Genomic DNA, 26751 nt, shown 5'->3' with positions numbered 1-26751 from the left:
CTGAAAAGATAAAATGACAAGCAGCCCTCTGGATCAGAGAATCTGGCTCATTCGTTTGTACCATCAACCTCAAAAAGGAGATGCCTTGACCTGAACTAGAATCCGGAACTGAACCTATTATATCCCTAACCATCCTCCCCTAACTGACAGAGGGAGAATTCTTTTAGGAACACTATATTTGGGATGACCCTATCTCTCTTAATTCCTTCCCCCCCCCCCCCCCGCCGCCACCCACAATGGTCTGGACTTGTCAACTTGCCTGATGATGTCCAATTGACCAGGTCTTAACTAGTGCATCTTCTGGAATCCCCAAGGAAAATACCAGCCAGGTGTTTCTGAATCATTTACACCCCTGCTACTGGGCTGTTGTTTGCAAAGAACTCTTTTCATGTCCTGGTGCCAGATGCGCCTCTATTTTATGACCAAACTTCTAGTCGCAGGAAGTCCTGTACTGCCGCCACTAAATAGCCTTCAGAACTGCTTCATTTTGAAGTTCAGACACCATAAAGTGTGAATAGCTTCAAGATGGAGCAGACCTTGCCTCTAGATTGTTCTTCCTCCTTGTGTTGTTCACTAGAGGCACACCTGTATATACATGTGTATACACACATACACACACAGGCACTCACACACATCAAGCTGCCCTATCTTCACATTGGCTCCTCTCTCTGGCCACTTCCAAGCATAAAAAGTCCTTAGTTCTTTGCTGCTGTGATTTACGCTAAATGCTCATCCCCAAAGAAGCCCACGTAGTTGTTGTCAACGCTACAAAAACACTGCAGGCCTAAAAGCAAATGTGTTTCATTTTAGCATGGTGGTTTGTTGTGTCATCCTGCATTTTTTCAACTCTTAGTGGAGAAGCAGAATAAATATCTTAAGGGAGATGAGGAAAAACTGGCAAAAACACAGACAGCATTGTCACTTACTCTTGGGCACTCTGGCATGATTCTTCCCCTGCTTTTCCCCATCTCTCTCTCATGCTGTGCCTGACACAGATCTCCTGGAGGGTTTTATTTGAAGTTATTTATGCCATAGGCTTCATGGAGTGGGAAGCTCTGAGTTCCATAGGACAGGCCAAAATGGTACTACTTTTGGCCAAAGGTCATTGTGAGACTTACTGTGCAATGAATACCTACTGAACAATCTTTAAAATAAGTTATCAAGATCAAAATAGAACAAAGCCAGAGTGAGCTTCTGACTACAAAATAGAATTTTTGTAGTTAGTGTTGTAAAAAGAAAAGCTTGCTCAATTGTAAGTTTTCAGACACAGAGGCCAACTTCTGTTGGTCTTCATGTCCCTCACAGGGCATGCCATGGCGCCTCGTACATGGAAGGGATTTAAAAATTGTTTCTTGACTGATGAATCACACTGATCATTGCTGTCTTATATTCTTCTCTAAAGGAGTTTTAGTTTAGATTTTTTAACTGACTATTCCAAATAACTGTGACACTAACAGCAAGTTTCCATGTCGGAGCCAAGTCATTTACCTTGTCCACACTGCTCGTGAGGAAAGGAAAACTTGTCAGAAATACTCCACAAAACGATTAGCATCATTCCAAAGAAAAGTTCCACTAGCAGTTTACCTTCTTTTTAGTTTATATCATCCAAAGAGAAGAAAATGCTATGTGACACAAAATAAAGCATGCAGTTCCAAAACAAATCATTTGGGGCAATTAGCTGGCAATGTTCAATGATTAAAGCTTGACTGGAAAACTGTGAGCTGAACTGGAGGTCATCTGGAGCAAATACAACCAATGAATATTTCATCTCAGTACTTTTTTAAGCATGAAATGTCAGACAAAAAGGAACATAGTAGATAATCCCATATTCAATAATTTCTTATATGATACATATTTTTTATTAAACTCTTGCATTAAAAATTATGAAATAATTCATTCTGAGTATTTTAAACTTACCAAACAATACTAAAAATACTATAACCAACTCTTTTGTACCCACCATTCACATTTAATAAGCATTACTTTTTGCCATAGATGCTTTAGAAAACATTAGAGTCAGTTCAGTCAGTGCTCCATCATCAATTCTATTTCCTTCCCTTTCCCTGGTTGAATTTGTACTTTTACTGCATATATGTGAACTCATATTGGTAAAATTAAAAGTCCGAGACTACCTGATATTTGTAATTCTGTAAGGAAGTAGGAAGACTTGCACAGTGTTGGCAGGAAAGCAAATTGTCAGGATCATTTTGGGAGGTGATTGGGCAACACCTACTAGCGTTGAAGATGGGCATGCCCAGTGCCCCAGAGATCCCACAGCCAGGTTGCCTCCTTTGCTCATGTGTGACAGGAGGCTGATGATGTCCCTTGAAGCGCAGTGTATGTTACAGAAGACTTAATCTAAATATTAATTTAAAAGGTAACGAATCACAGAGACATTCACCCAATGAAATACTGCACATCTGTTAAAAAGAATAAACTACATATCAACATGGCTGAATCTAAAAACAATTGAACAAAAAAAGAAAATGAGTGTTTGTAAAGCATACCACTTATGTAAATTAAAAACACACAGATCCCTTGAATTTTTATCTCATTTTCAATGACCAGGTGTGAAAGTTTAAAGTGACTCCTATGCAGATTAATTGAGTGAAAGACTGAGTGGCCGAGATTTCAACATTTCTTCCCTCCAAAGCTACCTCATGGGACTTTATGACACCTCTAGAGTAGCATTGCCCAACAGAAATGTCTGCAGTGGTGGAATTGGCCTGTATTTATGCTGTCTCATACAGTAGCCATTTGGAGAAGGCAATGGCAACCCACTCCAGTACTCTTGCCTGGAGAATCCCAGGACGGCGGAGCCTGGTGGGCTGCCGTCTGTGGGGTCCCACAGAGTCAGACATGACTGGAGTGACTTAGCAGCAGCAGCATACAGTAGCCATTAGCCACATGTGGTTACAGGGCACTTGACATGTGGCAAGTGTGACTGAGGAATTGACTTTTTAATTTAATTTAAAGCTAAATAGCTGCATGGGCTAGTGGCTAACATATTGTGCAACTCAGCTCTAGCCCAAGGACCATAGAATACTGAGGACAAACAGGGATCATCCAGTAAAGCACAGACTCTGCGAAACTCCTGGCAAACAACCTGGTGCCTCAACAAATAAGTGGGGAGGAGGGGAGGGTAGAGCTGTAAATTAAAAGAGAGAAGATATAAAATGACCACATGTGGATGCCAATTTAAACAAACTGTCGAGAGATACTTTATAAATTCATGGAAATTTTAATAACATCTAGGCATTTCTTGATATAATTGTTGCTAAGTTTCTTAGGTATGATAATTGCACTGTGATCATTTTTAAAAGTACCTTCCTTTTAGAAATACCTACTAAATTATTAATAGGTGAAATCATATGATATCATCTGGCCCTGGCTTCAAAATAATAAAGGATGGAAGAGGGGAGTGGAAGTATTCTTGAAACAAGATTGCCATGAGTTGATTATGTTGAAGCTGAGTATGCTATCCTACTACTCTGATATATACTTGCTAGTTCCATAATACATGGTTTAAAAATAGAAATAATTAGTGTCAGTTAAACATCTTTCTTAGGATCTTAGGATTGCTAAGGGTCAGAGTGTTCTGCTTTTCATACTCTTGGGCTCTATTTTACCTAAATAACTTTAGAAGAATAAGAAATGTCCTCAGAAAAGGTCATATATCATCTCCTGGAAAACTCCTGCTGGTAGCTATCCTCCTGGCTGAGTGGGGTGGGAGAATGAATGAGTGCTCTGGGTTTTATTTTCTAACTAATTGCATAAACATGCATCATGGTTTAATCTCCATTGATGGCCTCACATGTTAAGACTAAATATCCCTCTATCTTTTTTATATTACAGTTTTTGAGGGGTTTCCCATCAACTGAACATCTGAATTTTACTGTAGCCTATAAGTATTATCCAAACTTCCAGTGCAAGCTCATTACTTTGTGTGTGAATAGCACCAGAGTGCAGGTCAGTAGGAAGGGCTCTGGGCAGGGACAGCTGGAAAGCAAGTTGAATTAGGATGAACCTCTTAGCTCCTTTTGGGTCTCTGAAGAATTGAATTTTTAATTTAAAGTTAAATAGCTACATGGGCTAGTGGCTAATGGCAGCTCAGCTCTAGACCAAGGACCATAGAATACTGAGGACACACAGGGATTATCCAGTAAAGCAGACTGTTTTTTCATCTGTTACATTGAACAGTTAAGACTAGATGCTCTTACTGTCCCCTTCTGTATTTAAAGATTGTTATAATTCTTTCCTATGAAAGAAAGTGAAAGTTACTCAGTCGTGTCCGACTCTTTGCGACCTCCTGGACACTACAGTCCATGGAATTCTCTAGGCCAGCATACTGGAGTGGGTAGCCTTTCCCTTCTCCAGGGGATCTCCCTAACCCAGTGATCGAACCCAGGTCTCCCGCATTGCAGACGGATTCTTTACCAGTTGAGCTACAAGAGAAGCCCAAATTCTTTCCTATACTCATTATCAATTGCCTTACCAAATGTGAGGTGGCTTTCTACAACATTTATTTCATCTCATAATTTTTAAATCCTAGTGTGGTGGAGAGGAAGGCTTTGGATTTGGCAGGGTTTGATAGTCACAAATCTTTCTCCTTATTGCTTATGATTTCACTGTCCCTCTAAATGTTAACAGATTTTTCTCTCTTCAAATTGTTTCATTATTAGACAGTAATTTCTGGTCTCTTGCAGCAAGATTGATTCCATATTTGCTCTCTTTCCTATAATTGTCCTATATCTTGCCTGTTCTTTGTTAGCCCGAAAGAATAATTATGAGTGGCCAAGGCAAAATATGAATTCATTTCTTCGTAACTCTGCAATGCAAATCACCTTTTTTTCTGTGCTTAAAATTGCCATGCAAATAGTTGAGTTGGTTTTGATACACAACTCGAATTTCTCTATCTGCTCCCATTATCAGATGATTGGCTCACCAGAATTTGTTGATTCTGCTACTTCTTTTATGATAATCAAACATTCGGCTTAGCACTCCTTTTGCACACTGACTTTATAGATGTTGTGTAAGCACTGCAAGCAAGATAAGGGCTAATGAGGCTTAGCTGTATATAGAATTTTCTTAAGAAACAGGTACTAAACTTTTAGAGACTTTGTACATAGGCAAGACACATTCTGGTTTTGTAAAGTTCTGGATGGGTCAGAGTGGGAGACAAATTTATCTCTAAACTAATTAGACTTTTTCTTGCTATTGGGAAGGTGAAGAAATTTTAGGGACTATTGAAATGCCCATAGTGAAGTTAGGCTTCAGATAGATAGGGCTGGAACACCACTGGCCTCAGTCAAGGAACAGAGATGCAGTGTCAAGGGCTTTGTATGTTGATACACATTAGATTTCTTTGCAGGCACAGACCATGACTTTCCTACGTACTCCCAGAGTTAACCATACAGCAGGACAAGATCTGGTATGTAACACATGGGCAACAAATACAGGTTCAAGGGAATCTGATTGTTTAATGTTTTCCCATGTAAATTGTGCATTTTGGAGATATTTCTGTACTTAACTCAGTGATAGTCTCTTGTTTTCCTAATGCTACTTTTTACTTTCTAATGAGATATATGAAGCTTCCCTGGCGGCTCAGCTGGTAAAGAATCTGCCTGCCAATGCAGGAGACTTGGGTTTTATCCCTGGGTTGGGGAGATCCCCTGGAGGAGGAAATGGCAACCCACTCCAGTATCCTTGCCTGGAAAATTTCATGGACAGAGGAGTCTGGTGGGCTACAGTCCATGGGGTTGCAAAGAGTTGAATATGACTGAGCTTGCATGCACGCTAGCATGCATGTAAACTGAGCATTTTATTTTGGATACTTCTGTACTTAACTCAGTAATGATTTCCTGTTTTCCTAATGCTACTTCTTATTTTCTAATAGGATATATGAAGCAACTTTCCTTGGCATGCAATCTTTCTTCCTTCTTCCTTAGAGTTTAAATTAACCTCCTGTGTCCTGGTCTTAAAAGCTCATTTGAAAAAGATGGCAAGTTCCCTTGGCCGGTGAGGCCTCTGTGGGCCAGGGCACATCAGAGTCACTGCCGGTCATCAGCACACGTGCAATATACCACTGCTTTCCAATTTGAAAGCCATAATTTAGAATTAAGGGTTAGCAGATGTGGGGGACTTGTCACCGATAGAATGGTGTGCTTCCATTCTGTTCTGAAAGTCACATTAATATAGTTGGGGGTTTCTTTGAAAATGTAACTAGCTTGTTTAAAGCATAGTAACTGCTTGAACCACTAAATGATAGCTTCCTCTTAGTGTTTTATTTTGAAAGAACATTCTATATCAGCTGCAATGCTGAGGGTACATTCTATCTCAGCCGCAATGGCTGAGGAGACCTGGTCTTTGTTTTGCTCCTATTTCACACGTCTCTGTGGGAAAAGGGAAGGCAGGAGGTGAGGAGAGCAGTGTGACTGTGGAGAGGTGGAGCAGTAGGTGTGTGCCTGTGTGTTCATGTGTGGGGGCTCCTCTCTGCCTCTCCAGATCTGGATCCTGTTCTAAATTGGCAGGCTCTCAAGTGGGATGTATGTTTCCCAAGGAGGAAACTGGGCTGCAAGAAAAACATGATAATATTTTAATTTATATTTTTATCTGAAAAATAAAAAACCATGTTAAGCAGTCTAATGCTTAATATAAGGAACAATAGTGGATGATGCCCATATTTGGGCTGCATATCAGATAATCTGTCACCTGTCACAGTTGGGCATGAGGTCCCTGGGAAAAGAGGAGACCACATGCATTCAAGGGACTGATGGCATTCCATCAGTTTATTCCCTTTGGGTGTCCTCAGGTCTTGTACATGGTTAAATTTAGAAAATTAAGATCTTTAAACAGTAAAAAAAAAAAAAAGTTTTTCACAAAAAATAAAAATACTTTGTAACGAGACCAAGAATATCAATGAAATATGTTCTATACCACACAGAGTTTCATTGGTTACCTTGCAGCAAACTTGTAGCAGTATAAAGAAGTTGCTATTTTCAAAGATGAATCTGACAATTTTCTTTTACTTTGAGAGAAGGATTCTAAATATTTTCACCTTCTTGGTGCTGTCAATAGGCTGTCTGTAATGTTACCTTGCAATTGTTAAAAAACGAAAAAAGCCCTTAATGTCCCTTTAGGGCAAAATGGGCAAGGAAGTAATTGCTTTTAGAAGCCAACTCATCTTATGGAGACAGCAGTTTTTGAAATTGATTGGAAATGTTTTCAGAGATCTGAACTCATTAAAAAATGCAATGCCTTTTGATATGCAAGACCATCTGACTGTTAATAAAGGAAGTTGGTTAGTCTAATTTCAACAACAACAAAAAAAACCTTTGCTTAGTTGATGGATGGGATTGAAAAAAACAGTGATTGAAACAAAACAATGCACTTTCTCCTTTTGGATCTATGTTTATATGATATACCATTTTAACCTATAACATCTACTAACAAGTATTGAAACAAACTGAATTTGAAATGAGACCTTCAAACTGCTTAGTCACAAGTGTTAAAACCCAAGATTTTCAAAAAGAAGTATTCAAATGCAATCACTTGGTTCTCTCTGAAACATTATTAAAAATATTAAAATTAGTATAAAATTTTGATGACAGTGGAAATATTTTTGTCTCAATAATACAGTTAAATGAAATTTCAATTTATTTTGAGAATATTATTTATTTCAGATTTGTCTCAACTTTTCAAGTTTAAATTTTAAAAGTGCACATATTCTAAATATGTATTTACATGGGGGTAATGTTCAAAATTATTTTACTGATATCACCTCATGATCAAAAATATGAACTGCTTAAAAAGTTTTCCTTTGTTTTTCTAGGCTCCTGAAGACTTTATTTACTGAGTATTTAATCCTAGAGGAATTTAACTTTCTATGAATCCATGGCTTAAGAAGTCATTAAAGCTTCTTGAAGACAGCATGTGTTCTTCTTTGTACCCCTCATAATGAAGAGAACTATAGTTTCTTTCTCATAGTAGATGCTTGATTAATATTTCCTGTTGGACTGTTTCAGCTTCTTAAACCCTAGAAACCAAAGCCTAATATCGTTAATCTTCATATTCCCTAGAGCACCTTGAATTGAATTGCATACAATTCCAAGACAGTCAAAAGAGTGTTTCATTCATGGAGAGCCTCTGGAGTGGGATTTGATGCTGATCTCCATGTTTTGGAAAGGCAGTTCTGAGGTCCTGGTTCTTAGGTTTTCAGAATCCTTGACTTTTTAACCATGGGGTTAAAATGCCAGTCCTTTCATGAGCCTGCGTTTTGGACAAACCACCTACAGTTTTGGACAGAAAAAGGCGGTGGTGACTAGCCTCTAGAGACAGACTAAGCCACTAAGCCAGGTTGCTCAGAGAACCTCTAAGAAAGGGAACCAGGACTTCAGCAGACCTGAGAAAGCTTGGTGAAGGGAATGAGCTCAGAGATCAGAAAACAAGAATAGGGGCAACTATATCAACCTCAAAGTGAACTGTGCATATTATTAGTAGGAATTGCCCAGGATGAATCTACAGAAGAATTTTAAGTCTGGGAGTTTTTCTGAGAGTGATACTTTTGAGTCAGAGGGGCTTGGTGAGGTGTGAACTGAGAGTGGAGGCACACATTAACTGAGGAATACTAGAGCCGTTTAGCCTGACTCTGTTCAATCAACTTTGGTTTTTGTATGTTGCATGTGGCTCAAGCCCCAGCAGACTGACTAGACAACGTGAGAGGCTGGATAGAAGTGCAGTTAATGCCAAAAAGTTTGACGCTACATCTGTTGAGTCTCACAGCATGCCAGGTGGTCACGCGGCGGGGGTAGCTGCACCCTCTCAAAGGGCTCTTTATTTCTCTTTTCTTTCCTCTCAAATGTGGCAGAGCAGTATTCTTAACTGTAAATACCATCACTTATATAATACTCCAGCTATTGTAGATATGTGTTCATAAGTGATCATGAGAGATTTTCTTTCTCTCTTGTAAGTTTTGAAAAAGAAAATAGAAAAATACAGAAGAACAAAGAACAATGTAACAGACATGATCTTATGAAAATTTTCACATTTCTAATATTTAGGCTTGGATAAAATAAATCCTTATTGACCATGCTAGAACTTTAAGAATTAGATCAAATGGTTGGTATTCATGTTTTGTTTTTCTATTTGGTCTTAATAATTGCATTTGTTTACTTAAAACTCAGACTTTTATTTACAATCTGATATAAAACACATTGACCAGGACATTAAGAGAATAAAGTTCTCATCTTGATTTTTCACCGCTCAGTACTGTGCGTTCAGACACATCTCTCAATTCCTTGGCAGGACATTTTCTTAGGAATAAATATGATTCTGTAGAAATAGTTATATACCTCCAAGCCTTCTCTGTTCTAGGTAAAATGTCCTCAATCCCTTTATTTATATTCATATGAAATTAATCTAGACTATATTCCATTTGATTACCCTCCACTGGAGATTTAATCATCTGACAAATCTCACCTTAAATTCTGTTGCCCAGGATGGAACTGATTTTCCAAGTATGAAGTGATGAATGCATATGGCACTATACTTAATGTGAACTACATAAAAACAAACAACCAAAAAGCCTCCTTTTTTCTTCCCAGCAACATCACATGGTTGGTTCACATTAAATGGAAGCTCAATTAACTCTCTTAAACACTTTCATAAGTTTGGCCACCAAACTTGGCCATTGCTACATGGAATTGGTTTTTGAGCTTAAATGCAAGCCTTCTATTTAAATCTGCAAAATTTAATTTTACTGGTTTTAGTCTATTGTGAAAGTCTGGAATCTTATTTTTGTTTTCTCAGAGAGGGCCCAGGTTTGTGAAGTTTCCAGAGAATCTGAATACCCACATGTCAACGTTTGCTTTAACCCCTTCTAAGTATGATTCGTGGGACTCAAATGCATGCTATTTTTCTCTTTATTGAAGTTTTTCAAGAAAAGATGTCAATTTACACAGTGAAATATCCCTGAAACAATTTATACCCATTGCTTTAGACTTTCACATGTTTGTGTCTGGTTAGTAAAGGAAGGGTGTACCACAGAACCAATAACTTTGCATAGCCCACAGGTGTGTGCCCAACTCTATTATGTCTGCCAGAAAGGATATTGCATCTCATGTTGGAGAGGGAAAAGAGAAGTCTTACATTTTTCTTTTATCCAGAGGCAATTCTCCAGCCCTAGTGGGAAAAGAAAAGACAAAAACAAAACAATGCTAGTTGTGGTTCCAGTGCTTTCCAGTTTCTGCTGGAATTTGTTCAAATGAAGTCCTCTCCCTAAAAGCCAAAAGGACTCTCATTTCAGTGTGAATCTTTCTGGCCCCCTGCACATTGCTTGTGTCTCTCTGATGGCACATCACACAGGGTGCCCTGTTTTAAGATTATGGGATTAATCTGCACTTATCTCTTGTTTTAAATTGTTTTTTCTTAAGGCACAAGGACCATATCTTAGCCATTCTTAGTTATTCTTAGAACAAATAGGGACTGAGCCCTCCGCTGTGCTCGGCACTCAGATCCAACTCCCTCGGGTCAGGCCCTAGCACGGAGCTCAGCTCACTTACTTGAAATGGACAATCCACGTGCTTCAACCTAAACCAACACTTACCATCTATTTTATAAAATCTGTGTGTAAAATAGAAAAGGATTTATTGAAGGGGGTCCAAATCACTGTAAATTAAATTAGATCCTCACATATTTCAGCTGTTCACTACTCTCTTCAGAGCACCATTAGCGGTTTGGAGTATCCAAGCTACAATCACAAGCACTGAAGTACTATGAAGTACAGACTGAACTCCAAACCACCTCATAGGAGAAGTGAAGCTTTGCTGAAAGAAACAAGTTTAGAATTTATTAAGTGCCATTAAGAAAACAAGCTTGAACATATAAGTCCATTGATTAATTAACACTACGGTCCCCTGGAAAAAGGAGACAAGTACATGTTATATATTGATTATATAACACCAGAAATGAGAGTGACAGAGATGGAGGATGGGTGGGCAGAGGAAAGGTCTTCTCATGGCTGAACATCTGGATCAGAATTACAATGGCTTATTGTGGGGCGTGGTCATACATTCTCTTGGTAAATTATCTATACATTTAAGTTCTGAGCACTAAACCAATAGGTTGGGTTTGTTGTTATCATCTTTTTTTTTTTTTTCCAAATAAAAGCTTGGATAGACACAAGGCAGCAAATATTTCTTCCTCAATTTAAGATTTGACAATTTAAAAGGAAAACACTCGTTCATCATCTTTTCCTTTTAGAGACCATAAATTATTGGCTCATATACCATGTGGCTTGGATTCTAGGAAAAGTTAGTGTAAACAAACCCAAGTTACAATGCGTGGAGTAAGAGAGTGAGTCATAAACAAAACACAGACATATGTTCTCATATAAATAAGGGCCTGGATCATCAGCTTCCCAAAGTCTGCTTCCCATTAATTACACAACAAAATGAACTTTCCATATGTAAAGCCCGAATCACTTAACTCTAGCAACTTGCACAAGACAAAGACCAGGATTGTACCTAAAAGGCACTGACAAAAAAACTGAATTTCAAAATAATGAAAGTCCTCTCAGAATATCTTCAGGTATTGGAGGGCAAGTAAATCCCTTGGAGGAGTGTGTCTGAGCACTGAAACCATTCCCAACAACCCAGGAACACTGCTTGAGGCTGGTCTGATCCCCTGCTGAATTTAAAGGTATTATCAGGCTTACTCTCTTTTGTTCTGAGCTCTGTCATCTTTATGGGGCAAGCTCTGGGTCCAGGCCACACAGGGTGTTCACAGACATTGCTGGAAACACTAAGAGTTGAAATTCCCTCCATCAGTACCTTCTCACTGTCCTTTGAAATTGCCCATTGGTAGCACAGATTCACGTTTCCTTATTGGTGTATGAAGGCTATCTGGTTTCTCTTAATTTAAAGAGGTTTCAAGGAAACACAGAATAGTTCCTAGGGAAGAGGATTCTTGAACAGGTGAGGAGCTCTGAGAGAGATGGTAAGCAGCTAAGTTCTCTCCTTGTGTCTCTTTGAAAAGTAGACCTCAGAGTGTATATGCCCAGGAGTGAGAGTGCTGGGTCATACGGCAGTTCTATTTCCAGTTTTTTAAGGAATCTCCACACTGTTCTCCATAGTGGCTGTACTAGTTACACACCGAGGAAACCAGATCTGAAAGAGACCCGTGCACCCCAATGTTCATCGCAGCACTGTTTATAATAGCCAGGACATGGAAGCAACCTAGATGCCCATCAGCAGATGAATGGATAAGGAAGCTGTGGTACATATACACCATGGAATATTACTCAGCCATTAAAGAGAATTCATTTGAATCAGTTCTAATGAGATGGATGTAACTGGAGCCCATTATACAGAGTGAAGTAAGCCAGAAAGATAAAGACCAATACAGTATACTAATGCATATATATGGAATTTAGAAAGATGGTAACAATAACCCTATATGCAAAACAGAAAAAGAGACACAGATGTACAGAACAGACTTTTGGACTCTGTGGGAGAAGGCAAGGGTGGGATATTCTGAGAGAACAGCATTGAAACAAGTATACTATCAAGGGTGAAACAGACCACCAGCCCAGGCTGGATGCATGAGACAAGTGCTTGGGCCTGGTGCACTGGGAAGACCCAGAGGGATGGGATGGGGAGGGACGCGGGAGTGGGGATAGGGATGGGGAACACATGTAAATCCATGGCTGATTCATGTCAATGTATGGCAAAAGCCACTACAATATTGTAAAGTAATTAGCCTCCAACTAATAAAAATAAATGAAAAAAAAAAAAAAGAAAAGTAGACCTCATAAAACAAACTAACAACATTACTTACAGGGACATTAAAATAACAGATGTCACATTTTAGGAGTCTTGGGTGGGGAAAAGAGAAGAAAAAGAAATTTTATTCTTTGCTGAGGGTGTAGTGTGTGTGTGTGTGTGTGTGTGTGTGTGTGTGTTTAATCATTAATTTACTCAATGATTGTTTTTGTAGCATTTACTCTTTGTGTCAAACCATAGACCATAAAAGGTAAGTGGACTGTATCATCTCTGCTTTCATATGAAACCATAGGAAAGGGGGAGAAACTAATATTTTTGGAGAACCCACAGTGCAGTCTGCAGTATTTCACATATTTCCTCATTTAATTGTGATCACAACCAAGTGAAGACATTACTATCTCTATTGTACAGAGATGAAAACTGAGACCTAAGAGATTAATTGCTCCAAGGGACACATAAGTCATGGATTCATGGATTCAAGCAAGGGCTGCCCTATTTCAAAGTGAGTTTCATACCATATTTCCTTACTAAGAAAGCAAAGAAGACAAGGAACTGGACAAGGAGAAATCCTGGGTTTCCCTGGTTTTCCCAACTTCAAAGGCTTTTTCCAATCCCCCAAATTTCATAGTTAAATAACACAGGTATTACTACAGATCACCTGTTCTACTTCTGCTAGACTAGGTCTTCTTCACATTGTTTTGATCCTGTTGCTGTCTCAAAGTCACATGCCTTTAAGGGTTCTGTATAGGGACCCAGACAGACAATATAATGAGTGAGGTTGACCAGGATGATGAAAGAAGGTGGGGGGAAATAGAAGAGGACATGGAAAAATAATAAGAATATGGCCCATCCAATGGGACAAATGTTATTCTGTATCAATCATTGTTTTCAGGTAGGAATCTGAGTCCAAATTTATCAGATAATCTGGTTTCCAAAAAGCCAGAACTCTGATTATTATGTAAACCTTCTGATGTTGAAAATCTACAAATTAACTTTTTAAAAAATGTATAAACCTGTGTAGGTCAATTGAAATACAACTGCAGACAGCTATTGGCCCATGGCTTTATTTTGCTATCATTGTCCTTCAGAAGAGTCACGACTCATTCTAGAATTTCAGGGACTCCATGTTCTGACCCGAAACCTTTCTTCCAGCTTTATCTGTCATTATTTCCACATACACTTCTATCTTAGAGATGCTGTAAACCTGTCTTTTCTGCTTCTGTCTACTTATTTAATTTAATCCATCCTTCAAAGTTCATCTCAATTCTTCTCTCCCCAGATTATCTCACTGCCCTCTAAACTCCCTTAGTGCCATTCAGCTGGAAACTAATGATTCATTGGTTGCTAAATGATAGCTCTGTTAGTATCTGAGACTGTTATTCAATCTATTAATTTAAAAATATGATTTGGCCATTTCATGTTTCAGAGTCAGTTCTTCCCAAATAGTGTGAAAGTTTCCCTAGGGCAAGGGCCAGTATTTACTTGTATGTATCATTGTGACAGGCACTTAAAAAATATTTGACAATTTGTAACAAAATCTTCTAGAAGTATCAGTAAGATGAGCTTAACATGAAGCCTTTAACAGGCGGCATGAAGTAACCGCATTTAGAGGAGGTAGTAAGAATGAAGGGGCTTCCCAGGTGGTGCTAGTGGTAAAGAACCCACCGGCCAATTCAGGAGACATAAGAGACTCAGCTTCAGTCTCTGTGCTGTGAAGATCCCCTGCAGGAGGGCATGACAACCCACTCCAGTATTCTTGCCTAGAGAATCCCCATGGTCAAAGGAGCCTGGTGGGCTGCAGTCCAAAGAGTCAGACATGACTGAAGCAGCTGAGCATGCAAGCAAGCAGTAAGGATAAAACTGCTGAAGAGAGTTAATGGGTGTTATGATCTGAGTCATAACATGACTAAATTATGACTTACATGATTAAATTGTAGCATGACATGACTTCATTTTTGACATGAGAGGGGTCATAAGACAGTAATATATTGTTTTGAGTATGTGATTGGTGTTTTTATCTGCTTTTTCATTTCTTTTTCACCACTGCCTAAAAAGCAGAAATTATTTTTCCCATCTCACTGATGAGGCAACTGAGACTCAGAAGTCTTAGTTAGACTGTTACTCACCTAAGGAAATTAAGTACTGCAGGCTATTCAATAACACTGGTCCTTGAATTTCAAATCCAGTTTTAACTTCTGTGTGGTAGCCAGAAAAAGTCCAGGTTTCCTAATTTCTAGCAGGTAATATTTGTAATTCAGTTCACTTCTCTGGGCTCAATTTCCTCAGCTGCAACATGAAGGGGTTTGCAGAGATCCCTTCTAGTCTATTCTAAACCAGTCTTGTCAATTCCAGTATAAGTAGGAGAAGGAATCCCCCTGGGAGGTGCTCTGGGATTATCACGATGACTCTCAAAGGTAGAGTGAAGTGGGCTGCGGGTGAGTTTTATCTCTCTCTATGTCTGTCTGTCTCTTTGTCACACCTGTTTATTCTCTCTAAACCTCTTTCTTCAGTCTCTTAGACTGACTTACAGTCTGCCTGGACCACTCAAGATCATTCTTAATGACAGTCATTACACAGTTCTTCCACACTGCCTGAGGCCATTTCTGCAGCAATAAGCAGGAAAGACCCTGTCCCCTTTCACAGCTGGGCTCAGTATGCCAACTTCACTGGAACCAAGAAGTTTTTCAAAAACTCTCCATTAATTACAGGAAACCAAAAGCACTGTCCCCCCTCCTCATTAACACAATTGCTTTCAGTTGCCACTAAATTATCTCACCACCATTAAACTAACAATCTAATTAGACTTCTGGAAATGGAAAGAGCCAATGAATAAGGCAGGCGTGTCACTTTCATCTCAAAACTGATCGTAAAATATTTGTGCCCTTTTGTTCTCGGCCACATAAAATCTGCCCTGGAAGAGTGTCGTTTCACTCTCTCCTATTTATAAAGAGGAATTTGAATATTTGATATAAAATGAGTATCTTAATAGAAATCACTTCATGTGTGGGAGGTTTTCTTTCCCACATTTCTGAGTGTGGGATCATTATTACAATGATCACACCTGACTCCCCCGGTGTGTGATGCCTCACAGCCAAACCTCCCACTGGGCTTCGGTGAAGGTGTGAATGATACTATCACTAGGAAGATGATAAAATGTATTATTATCATTACTCTGTTTTTAAGAGGGTCTGATTGTGGCAAGAGGTGTTTGGGAGTGTAATCTGTACAAAGCATTCGGAGAAGATAAATTGAGTTAAACTTCTCACAGGCATAGCACTTTCCAACCTGTCATTAAACCCTCTATCTTTCCTAAAATTTCAACTCTGAAGAGAGCAAAATTAGTTAAATCCAGTCCAGGCACGTTTACTGAGTGTATACTATATAACCCAGCACCGCACGAGGTTCTTGACGCCCAAATATGACTAAGTGTTGCTTAATAGCAGTATTCTTGCGTTTTTTCCTCTGTTTTCATCACATTTAGCCCAAGGTTCTGGAAATTCACGGGTTACTCAATACTCATTGAATGGAACAAATCTTAAATAGGAAATGGTTGCCGCCCTCAGGAAATCAATACTTCGGACAGAATTCAAGAATGGTATATATAAAATAATAAAGTACTCATAGGCCAGTACAATCTCCAGCTTTCCATTGAGAAGTTCACCCTGAAAACCCCAAAGAATTTCTGAGTAAAGGAATACATTTATGTGTACAAGCTCCTCCTTCTCTGAATAAACACATACCCATTTACCAAATATACCATGCCATTTAGGCTGGTTTTTTTAACTTGAAAACAATCTTCCTTGGAGGATATCCTGGTGGATTAGCCAGAAGCTGGTCTGCTACTACTGAACAGAAGATTCTAGAGGCCCCAGGGGTCCCTCTCAGGTTGCTCCTTTTGCTTGTGGAACAGTCTCAGGATGATTTGCTGTTTCTGGGGCTGACATGGAAAATAAAAGCAAATCAATGCCTCTCAACTCTAGTAAATATCATGCTAGAGTATGTGTTTTCATGTACCAGATGGCTTTGTGCAGGAGACAGTTGTTGTCCAATTCATTTTGACTAATATTTAATGATTAGCTATTGTTTGCCAATGCCATGTCAGAGCTAGATACTGGGGTTTCAAAGTTGAATGAGGAGTACTGGGTTTGGGCTCCCTGCAGCATATAGCAAATTCCCACTGGCTATTGGTTTGACATATGGCAATGCATGTTTCCATGCTACTCACTCAATTCATTTGTCCCACCCTCGCCTTCCCCCACTATGTCCACAAGTCTGTCTGTTCACTATGCCTGCATCTCCACTGCTGCCCTGCAAATAGGTTCATCAGTACCATCTTTCTAGATTCCACATGTATGTGGTGGGATGAGGTGGGAGATAGGAGGAAGGTTCAAGAGGGAGGGGACATATGGATGCCTATGGCTGATTCATGTTGATGTATGAAAGAAATCAACACAATATTATAAAGCAATTATCCTCCAATTAAAAATAAATTTTAAAAAGTTGAAAAGGTCTGACAATAGGGCAGTGGACACTGCAGCATGGGACACAGACACCACATTAAATATAGGGATCAATGATCAATAGGCTTGTAGGGAGCCATGGGGCACAGAAGATGGGGTGTCCCATTTGCTCATGGGGTGATTCTCAAAGTGGGTGTAAGGGAAGGCTTCTTAGAGTTGAAGACACTTACGATGAGTCTTGAAGAAGAATAATCACGAATTCAATATCCAAACAGCTTGAGGAGTGGGTGAAGGAGATAGGAACATTCAGGGTGGAAAACAGGTAATAGCAATAACAATTTCTAACAGAAACAAGAGTAGCAGCGACAATAAGACTTATTTGCTGAACTCTTCCTATGTGTCAGGCCCTCTGCTAAGATTTGCTTAAGGCTTACTTCATTTATTCCTCACCACAATCCTCTATGCTGGGTACCATGCTTTTCCCCGTCCACAGATGTGAACACTGCTTTAGTGCCGTACTGAGCTTCCAACGCAGGCAATCAGAAGCAACAACACATGCGTTCAGCTAGAGCATTGCACAGCCCACAAGTGGTGTCAAGAAAAATGAGCCAAAACTTAGAAGCAAGGTAAATGGAAGGGTGCATGTCCTTTTGGAGTCTTAGTGTCATTTTACAGGCCTGCCCAAGGATTATTAATTATCCAGGGAAATGTACCCTTATTGAATTCACTATCTACTGCTGATTAAAGGCTCAGATTCTGCCAGGTAATATATTAACTTGTAGACTTTTGCCCAGAAAATATGCAAATTATTTCTTTCCAGTAGAAAATATAAGCCCAGAGGTTATGGTTTTATTGCCCATTAGGACATTCACTGAGCAATCTTGCTGAGGATTCTTTCTCCAATGCCTACATCCCTGCAATGCCGTTTTCTTCTAATTCTTTCTGGACCAGTTTTATCACCATGTTGGTTTCCTCATTAAATAGCTGAATGACTCCTTGACATGAGTTTTTAGTTTTTTGCAAAGTACACTCTGACAATGGGGATTCCAAAGGAGTTTCAGGCTGGCTGACATTTTCAAGTAAGTGGGGTTGGAGCAGAAGGCAGGGGCCAGATCCTGGAGAATTTGATGTTTCTTGGGGATGTTTACAGCCTTGTTGTTCAGTCGCTAAGCTGTGTCCAACTCTTTGTGACCCCATAGACTGCAGCATGCCAGGCTTCCCTGTTCTTCACTATTTCCCGGAGTTTGCTCAAACTTGTGTCCATAGAATTGGACAGCTTTGGTCATAACAAGAACTCAGTTTTTCTAGGATGTCCAGTTTATTTTAAGTGATTAATCTGGACTTAGAGAAATTTATTTTACAATTTGATGACTTCTTTGGTTTGTATACTTATGGCTCTTAGATGTTCCAAATCCTATTAACTTACACATATATTTGCTCTATTTTGGTTCTTTTTGAAGGACAAGACTATTGGCTGAATTGACCTGCTATTTTGATCAGGAGCTTCAGATCATGATTCCCCATATGACAAAAACAAATACATTACTTTACAATTCTGAAATTCCTGCTCATTGCTTCTTGCATTTGCACCTGGATATTATTTCATCCTTTTGCTTTTAGAAACAAAATGTCTAAACATTTGATAGACTTGTGAAATTTAAATATTTTCACTTACTCTGATAGTTCTAAACAAGACATATCATGAAGTTTGAGAGAATAGTGTATTAGCCTTGATACAAAACCGATACAAACTATAAACTAAGAGCTATGCTCCCTCCATTGCCCCTATGTCATCTCTAACAAGACTATACCTTGAATAGGTGAGATTTGGTGGCAGCAACTTTGATACATGTCTTTTTTCCTGTTTGAAATTAAGATTAGAGATTATCAGTGTGTGTGGGTATGTGTGTGTGTGAGAGAGAGAACAAGAAAGGAATGCCTGCCTATTTGCCTGTTTTTCCATCACTACTACTCTAGACTCTTGGTGTAGAAACCAAAGAAATTTATTTTCTTGGTGTTTTATGAAGTGCCTACAAACTTTGTAATTTACTTAATAATATAGTCTCATCCTAAATACAAAGTGTGGGGGCATGTTTCAGTAGTGAAATCCTATACTCTCTGCACATCCCATAATCTCCTTGAGAAATCAGCTCAGTGTGTAGAGGATCAGAAAAATCAGGCTAACTTATTCAGGAGCACATTATCTGGTGTGGTTATTCAATCACTATTGGAACAGGGCAATAGAAGTTATTTCAAGTTATGCATCATTTCGAACAAACTTTATTGAAGCTTTCACTGCATTAGCCCTAATTACTCACAATAATGATGCCGAGCAGCCTTGAACCAGAACTCCCGTGCTGTGCCAGGGGACTGCAGCTGATCAATGGCTATTGAGCAGTTTGATCACGAACGCTGACCTGTTTGAGCACCAGTGGCAGCCACTGCTTCCCCTCCCTCCCAGAAGTTCACAGACTGATTTGTTCTCAGTCTGGTCACCCTCTCTTCCAGCCCCTCTTCTGCCTCCTCCTCCAAATCAATAACTTCATAAGCAGCATGACTACCAGACTCGGAGAAGCTAAAAAAAAAATTCCCTTAAACAAATAAAAATACACACATACACACACACACCCCAGCTAGAAAAGACATATTTTTAAGCCTCTGACCTACATTCATTTCTTCCATTTCATATTTATAAAATGAAGTGGGAAACGGTCCTTTTTTTCTTTCACCTGTCTAAAAAAAAATACCATTAGGACTGTAGACTGATAAATTATTTGGCAAGTATTTACCAACAGCCTACCACATGTCTGTCAAATGTTTTCCATTTGCTTGTTAAGCAGTTCCAATATCAAGCATGTTTTTCTCAGATGTCTCTCATCTTGTTTGGTATTGAATACATATTCAGCTAGCCTCGTAATCATTCATTTCACTCAGTGATTATTTATTCAGCACCTACTATGTGTCAGGGACTGTACTAGATACCTTAAAGTAAATGGAATTTCAAGTTAATTGAATCATTTTAGCATTTAAAAAATCTCAATAGGGAATTCCCTGGCAGTCCAGTGGTTTAGGACCCTGTACTTCCTCTGCAGGGGGGATGGGTTCCATCTCTGGTCAGGAAACTAAGATACCGCATGCCATGTGGCCAATAAAAAACCCTCAATAAATGATTTCTTCAATTAACTTTGCTTCATAAGCAACTTATTTTACTCTTCTTTCCTTTTCCTTCTCTGCCTTTGTCTGGGTCTTCAAAATCATTCCATAGAAATGATGACCTATTGGAAAATAAGTTGATTTCTGTAGACAGCCAAAGTAATTTCTAAATTACTTTATTTATAATGAAAGATGGTACTCTAAAGAAAACAATAAAGTGAGTTTTCTCATCAGAAATATGTATGATTAGTGTACAAGCACCCAATTGAATGAAATCAAACCCAGAAACTATTTATTAACTGCCTTCTGTATGCTTGACTTTGGTTAAAGCATCCAATTATGAGTTTCACTCACTGTTCTCTAAAAAAAATTAGAAGTTCATAATTAGGGAGAAAGAAATCTGCCTTTGCTATTGTTGGGCCTATGACAGAAATGAGATTCCACTTGAAATCAGGCAATAAATCAAGAAATTTGAATTCTAATCCAAATGTATGACCTCAGGCAAATTTCTGAATCTTGGAAGCATCAATGTCTTCACGTGTGAAACGGGGCATTGGGCATGATCCCGGGTTGTGCAACTCTAACTCTCTTAGATTTGTGGGAAGACATTTGTCTGTGGGGATTGGAATCTCAGGAAGGTCTGGTCTCCAGCACCTGCAGTAGATCTTTAGCTTATTTTCCCATAAAGTTCTGCTCAGCAGCCTAAGACCCGGAAATGGACCAAATCTGTGAAATTCTCTCCTTTGAGCACTGCCAAAAATAAACAGCCTATTCCTGTATCCTGAAACAAGAGGGCTTTGGCTCAGCTCTTATTATCAGAAAGGCGGGTTTAAAAGTTTAATATCCACCTGTTTCTACGCCCGTTTGGCATATTTGTAAATTATTGAATGCAAATAGAGGAGGCAAGCCTGTAGAAGCTTGGGATCCCAAAAATGCATTCTCTCACTCAGCACGGAAAGAGTTCAGGAAAGGAAAACAGGGGATCACCTGTCTTTTGCCTCTGGGAAATATCTATTCTTGGCAAGCAAAGGTGGAAACACACAGGCTAATTTTTAAATCCATAAAGGGAGGTCTCCAGAGCTTAACTGATGGAGTTCAATAAGCCGTTATCTGGATGGGTGTGCATACTTTGGGCTTCCCAGGTGGCACTAGTGGTAAAGAAACCACCTGCCAACACAGGAGACATGAGAGACGTGGTTTCAATCCCTGGGTTGGGAAGATCCCCTGGAGTGGAGCATGGCAACCCACTCCAGTATTCTTGCCTGGAGAATTGCATGGACAGATGAGCCTGGCGAGGGGAGGGGGGGGGCTACAGTCCATGGGGTTGCAAAGAGTGGGACACAACTAAAGTGACTTAGCATGCACACACACACATGCAGACTCTGGCCCAAATCTTTTGCTCCAGCCAAGTGATGAATTCCTAGAGTCCTAGGCATGGCAGCAGTGCCTACTTCTCTATCCACGGATGACACAAAGGTGCTGCAAGTCTCAGGGGCAGCTTCTTTGCCTTTCCTCTGTGAGTCTCCCTCCTAGAGGGAGAGTTGTTCTCATAGCTGGCATCCTTTACCTGGCATTTCCATCAGAAACTTTCATTTCACACCTGGCATGTGAAAGATGCTAATATTCTTGATCATATTGGAGAGACGACCCCATTTCTTCAAAGCAAGATTTCCCAAGTGGTGGGGAAGAGTACCATTTCCAAGAGATGTTAAGAACTATTCCCAGAAAAAAATGAGCTGTATGGTCAGGTAAGATTGTGAAATTCTGTGTCTCACCCTCCTGGAACTCCACAGTGCACACTGGTCAATTAAAGGCTTAGGAAACCCTGCAGAAAGGAAGCAGGTACAGAGTAGCATTCCTCACGCACACCTAAGTTTGAAAACATTTATCACAAAACACCTACTGATATTTTGTGAGACTCAACATGGGAAATCATGCCAGATACTTCTTTCTGTTACTTCAGTTGGCCTCCTTTTCTGATTACCAATGGTCTCTGTGAAAGAGGTAGGTATGTAGACAAGTCGAGTTCTCTATTTAAAGCAACCTGCTGAATTAGAGGGCTTTTCTGGTGGCTCAGATGTTAAAGAATCCACCTGCAATGCGGGAGACCTGGGTTCGATCCCTGGGTTGGGAATATCCCCTGGAGGAGGGCATGGCAACCCACTCCAGTATTCTTGCCTGGAGAAAGATGGGTTTAGCATGAATATCAATAATGAGTGTCTTCTTGGGCTTCTAATCATAATAGGCATTTCTAAATACTGCAATATGCCGAAGATTTACCAGTACATCAATTCAACACATTTTATGGAATGTGCCATCATTCTGTGTGCCATGGAGACAGAAGAATCTAAATCATGGGTTCTATCTCTAAGGTACATACAATTCTGCCATGAGAGAAAAGTTAAAGAGAAGCATTTCTTATGCAGTCCAAATGCACGACAGAGATGCTGGACACTATTGGTATTCAGAGAAGGTGTGACTTACTTGCTGGGCCTTGAAGATCTGAAGGATGTGAATAGGAATTAAGTAAGGCTGTCTTCAAGAAAGGTGTTAAGCCAAACACAAGGTCTTCCTTCCTGGTGGTAGGGATGAGTCTGGCACACTGGAGTTGATACAGGAGATGATGTGTGAAGTAATGGAAGGCAGAGCATAAGGGATGTCTGAGTGAGAAGCTTGTATTTTATAAATCGCTAGTGAGGAGCCAGGTGGCTATTGAGGAATTCATGACATCATGAGGTAGAATGAGCCAAGCCTCGGGGAAGCGCTGATTATAGTCTCCTAACCCTGGTGAGCACAAGAGGTAGTGAAATGCAGTGGTTGAGACCATGTGTTTTGGACCTGAGTTGGAATCTTGACTGTCTAAAAGTTCCTGGGGCAAGTTTCCTTACCCTAAGCTTCCTCTTGTGGAATGAAGATGCACAGATTTGTTTCAGAGGGCTCTTTTATGAGTTACATGAGATGACACATATAAGGTCCTTCATGCTGAGACTAGTAGTTATGAAGGCTTCAATGATTAATACTGTTACTATTACTCACTGACCTCTGCTTCCAGGTTCTGAGATGATCTCCTTCCTTTCTTAGACCTTGTCCCACTTGAAAAATCCAGTGCTGAAACAGCAGCGGTGCCCAGTGGCTATGGGAGGTTGGCTGAGCACAGAACTCTTACCTGTATTCAGCAGCACATTCCCAGAGGGCTTCGCCATGCCCACTTTCCCTGGGGCGAATCCAAAGCATCTGCAGTGCTCACCTGCATCCGACGTTGCTGCCGAAGCAGCAAGGAGAGATAACACTGGGGCAGGTGGGATCGCAACACTGTCCACCGCGGCTGGCTTCTTCCTGGTCATCACGGTGGACGCTGAGCCCTCGTTCTTACTATGCGTTGCCGTTTGGTCCACTTTTAAGTGGGGACTTGGTATCCCTAAAAAAACAATAACCCCAAAGCCTACAGTCACTTTAAAGAAACAGGAAGACAGACAACATAAAATCTCAAAATGACCCAAGGTCACATCACCAAATGATCTGATCTTTTGCTGCAAGAATGACATTTTAGAATGTTAAAAAAAAAAATGAATTAGAAGCATGACTGGTTTTGGTTTTGTCGCTGCTGTTAGTGGTGACAACATTCCGGGTGGGCTACGTGGAAGTAGGGGTCAGGGCACAGGTCTAATGGAGTTATTCATCACGTACACTTTATCTTCCATGGGTCAAGAAGCCTGTTTTTACAGAGGTTGTGGTATACACAGCATGGAGGGGAGAAGGGGACCCCATCCTAGTGAGGCTTCTCATCTCATCCAGCTGAGGAGACAAGACTAAATGAAAAGGAAAAACTGGGCAACAAGTGTGGGCAGGTCTGCATGTTATTCATTCTAGGTGCTTGGGAGGCAAGGGTTAGTGTGGGAAGAAGTGGGGAAAGGCTTCCCAGAGCAGCATGGTTGAAGGAAAGGCATTCTCAGTGCTTAGGAGAGTGTCTCCTAAGTCATGGGTGGGGAATGAAGATGATTCAGGCAAGAAGTCAGTTTTCCGGAGGCAGAAGATGCCCTGTGGGGACTGTTGTGTAAATAGTCATTAGACCAAGTGAGAGTTGTCCCTGGGGGCCTTTGAGTGTCTGGTCATAACAGTCCCATCTTTATGATGCTGAAAAGCCTCGGTAGGCTCTTATAAAGTGCCTGTGGATGGGCCTGGAAATTTACTACATGACACATTATAAGAAGTATTCTGGAGTATTGTTTCCTGGGCTTAAATCCAGGCCCTCTTTTCAGCTGTGTGATCATGAGCAAGTTGCTTAACGTCTCCAAACTTCAAGCTTCCTTAACTGTGCAGATGGGATGGAACCACATTCACTCATAGGGGTGGTTTGGAGCATCCATAAGTCAGTCAATATAAATGGCTTAGAACAATGTCTGACACATAGTCCATGCTATATAAGTGCTTCCTGTTATGATTATTGCTATTATAACTACTATCACTATTATAACTTGCTCCACAGGTCAAACTCAAACCAGCCAGCAAAGCCTCAGTTCTCCTACCTGACATGACCAAGGATTTCTGGGTACCTTCTACATCCCTAGCTGCAAAAAAAATCTTTATTAAAATTACTCTCCAACTCATTGAGGCATAAATTCAGAGACTGGAGGTATCTGAATCCATGTCAAAAGGTCATCTACTCAGAATTTCTTTAATGGTAGGCTATAGACCACTGATAGCAACAACAAGAAACGGGGCTATATCATAGCAATTGTTGACCTTTTTTCCCATCCAACCAATGTGAGTGACGCTGGTCCCTCCCAGACTGTCAACTTACCTCCAAGTGAGATCTGCTTACGTGGGCCTAACAGCAGCCCTGTGAAGCATGTAGTGTAGAGATGACTATTTTCTCAATTTTATAGAAGAGGTCAACACATTTCTGGGATGTTAAGAGATAACTGACTAAACTCATCCAACTGTTATTGTCAGAGCTGGAAGTTTTCAAGTAGCCAGATGCTAAACTCAGAGGTCATCTTGGTGCACTGGCCATCTTCCAACATCTGCCCATGACCCAGCCTACCGAGAGCATGCTTCACACTGAGGAGACAGAGGCCCTGTATCACACCTGCATCTGTAACCACCTAAGGAAGAAATACTGACATTTTCATTTACCTTCTACTACCTTCCTCCTACTCTCCACCCCAACCTCTGCAGCTTCCACTTGAGGAGCTATAAATGACAATACCATTTTTGTTTTTTGATTTCATAGAGTTTTTGACAGTGGGGGTGCACAAACATCAAATTCTATGACAGAGACTGCAAGGCACAACCATCAAGAAATCAGGAAGTGCAACAATCGTGGAAATGATCCCTGGATGATGCCTGTTTGAAAATTTGCATGTGTGCAAGGGATAGGCAAGGTAAACATAGGGAATATATGTAAAATGCAAACAGAATCTTCTGCCAGGAGATACATCCAAATAGCTAACTGTGGTTATTCCGAGGAAGGAGAGCACAGGAAAGATTACTGTGGGAGTTTTTACTTCTGCCCTTTAGCCTTCTTTATTGTTAATATTTGTTAAACTACAAACATATTTTTAGTTGTTTTTCCATTGAGAAAATACATATAGTTTAGAAAGAATCGAGGAGTCTATCAGAGTATGGTCATCAGGGTAGACTGACTGATGCACTTTGACTGGGGATGGCTAACAAATCTAGCAACGGGACAAAAAGCCTAAGTCAGGAGAATCCCCCCCAGTGGTACCCTGCACCACCCTGGACCTGTTACCGTCAAACGGGTGCAAGCATCCTTGGCACAGCACACCTCTGGAACTTTAAGCTGCCAGAGGTCTGTTGTATTATAGGTCCTCTCCCTGATCTGTCTGTCCTCTTTTTACCTGTGGACACAGGTGGGACAGGTAGGTCTTTACTCAAATTATGACATGCACAAGGACTGTGCCATAAACAGGATCAGCAGACAGACATTTAACTTTCACTTGGGAACGCAGTGATTTTAAGCCATTTTGGTTGTACCCTTTTCAAGCAGAGATTCACAACCCACATCATGCCATTAAAACGGATCTGATCACACCTCTTTTGGGTGTACTTTGCTACTCAAGTGTTTATAGTACAGAATATGTTAAAAATAATAAAATGACACTTGGAACACTTCATAATTCAGATGGCCACTATTTAGCTATCTTGAAAGCCCTAGATAATTTAGGATTTTCTAGATTATAGTAGTGTTTGCTAATTGCCATCCAATGAATTTGAAAACAAACAAAAAAATCCTGATGTTTTCTCAGACATTTTTCAGTCTTGAAAGCACTAGGGAAACAATTCCAGAAGTAGTGTATGTGGGCAAGAATATTAGATAAACTTTAAACGAAGGCTAA

The 26751-nt window shown here is 40.1% G+C and overlaps 1 protein-coding gene across 1 annotated transcript in view; it reads right to left on the bottom strand.

The window, feature by feature from the left end:
• Positions 1 to 26751, bottom strand: part of SETBP1 (SET binding protein 1) — a 399560-nt gene that overhangs the window by 5837 nt on the left and 366972 nt on the right. The window contains exon 5 of the mRNA XM_065932634.1: positions 23640 to 23810. Coding sequence (XP_065788706.1) covers positions 23640 to 23810 — 171 coding nt within the window. The remainder of the gene's footprint in view (positions 1 to 23639; positions 23811 to 26751) is intronic.

The sequence above is a fragment of the Muntiacus reevesi genome, chromosome 4 (assembly GCF_963930625.1).
Source record: "Muntiacus reevesi chromosome 4, mMunRee1.1, whole genome shotgun sequence".
NCBI classification, from domain to species: Eukaryota; Metazoa; Chordata; class Mammalia; order Artiodactyla; family Cervidae; genus Muntiacus; species Muntiacus reevesi.
Note: the sequence above shows the minus strand (reverse complement) of the source record. Positions and strands in the feature narration are given on the sequence as shown.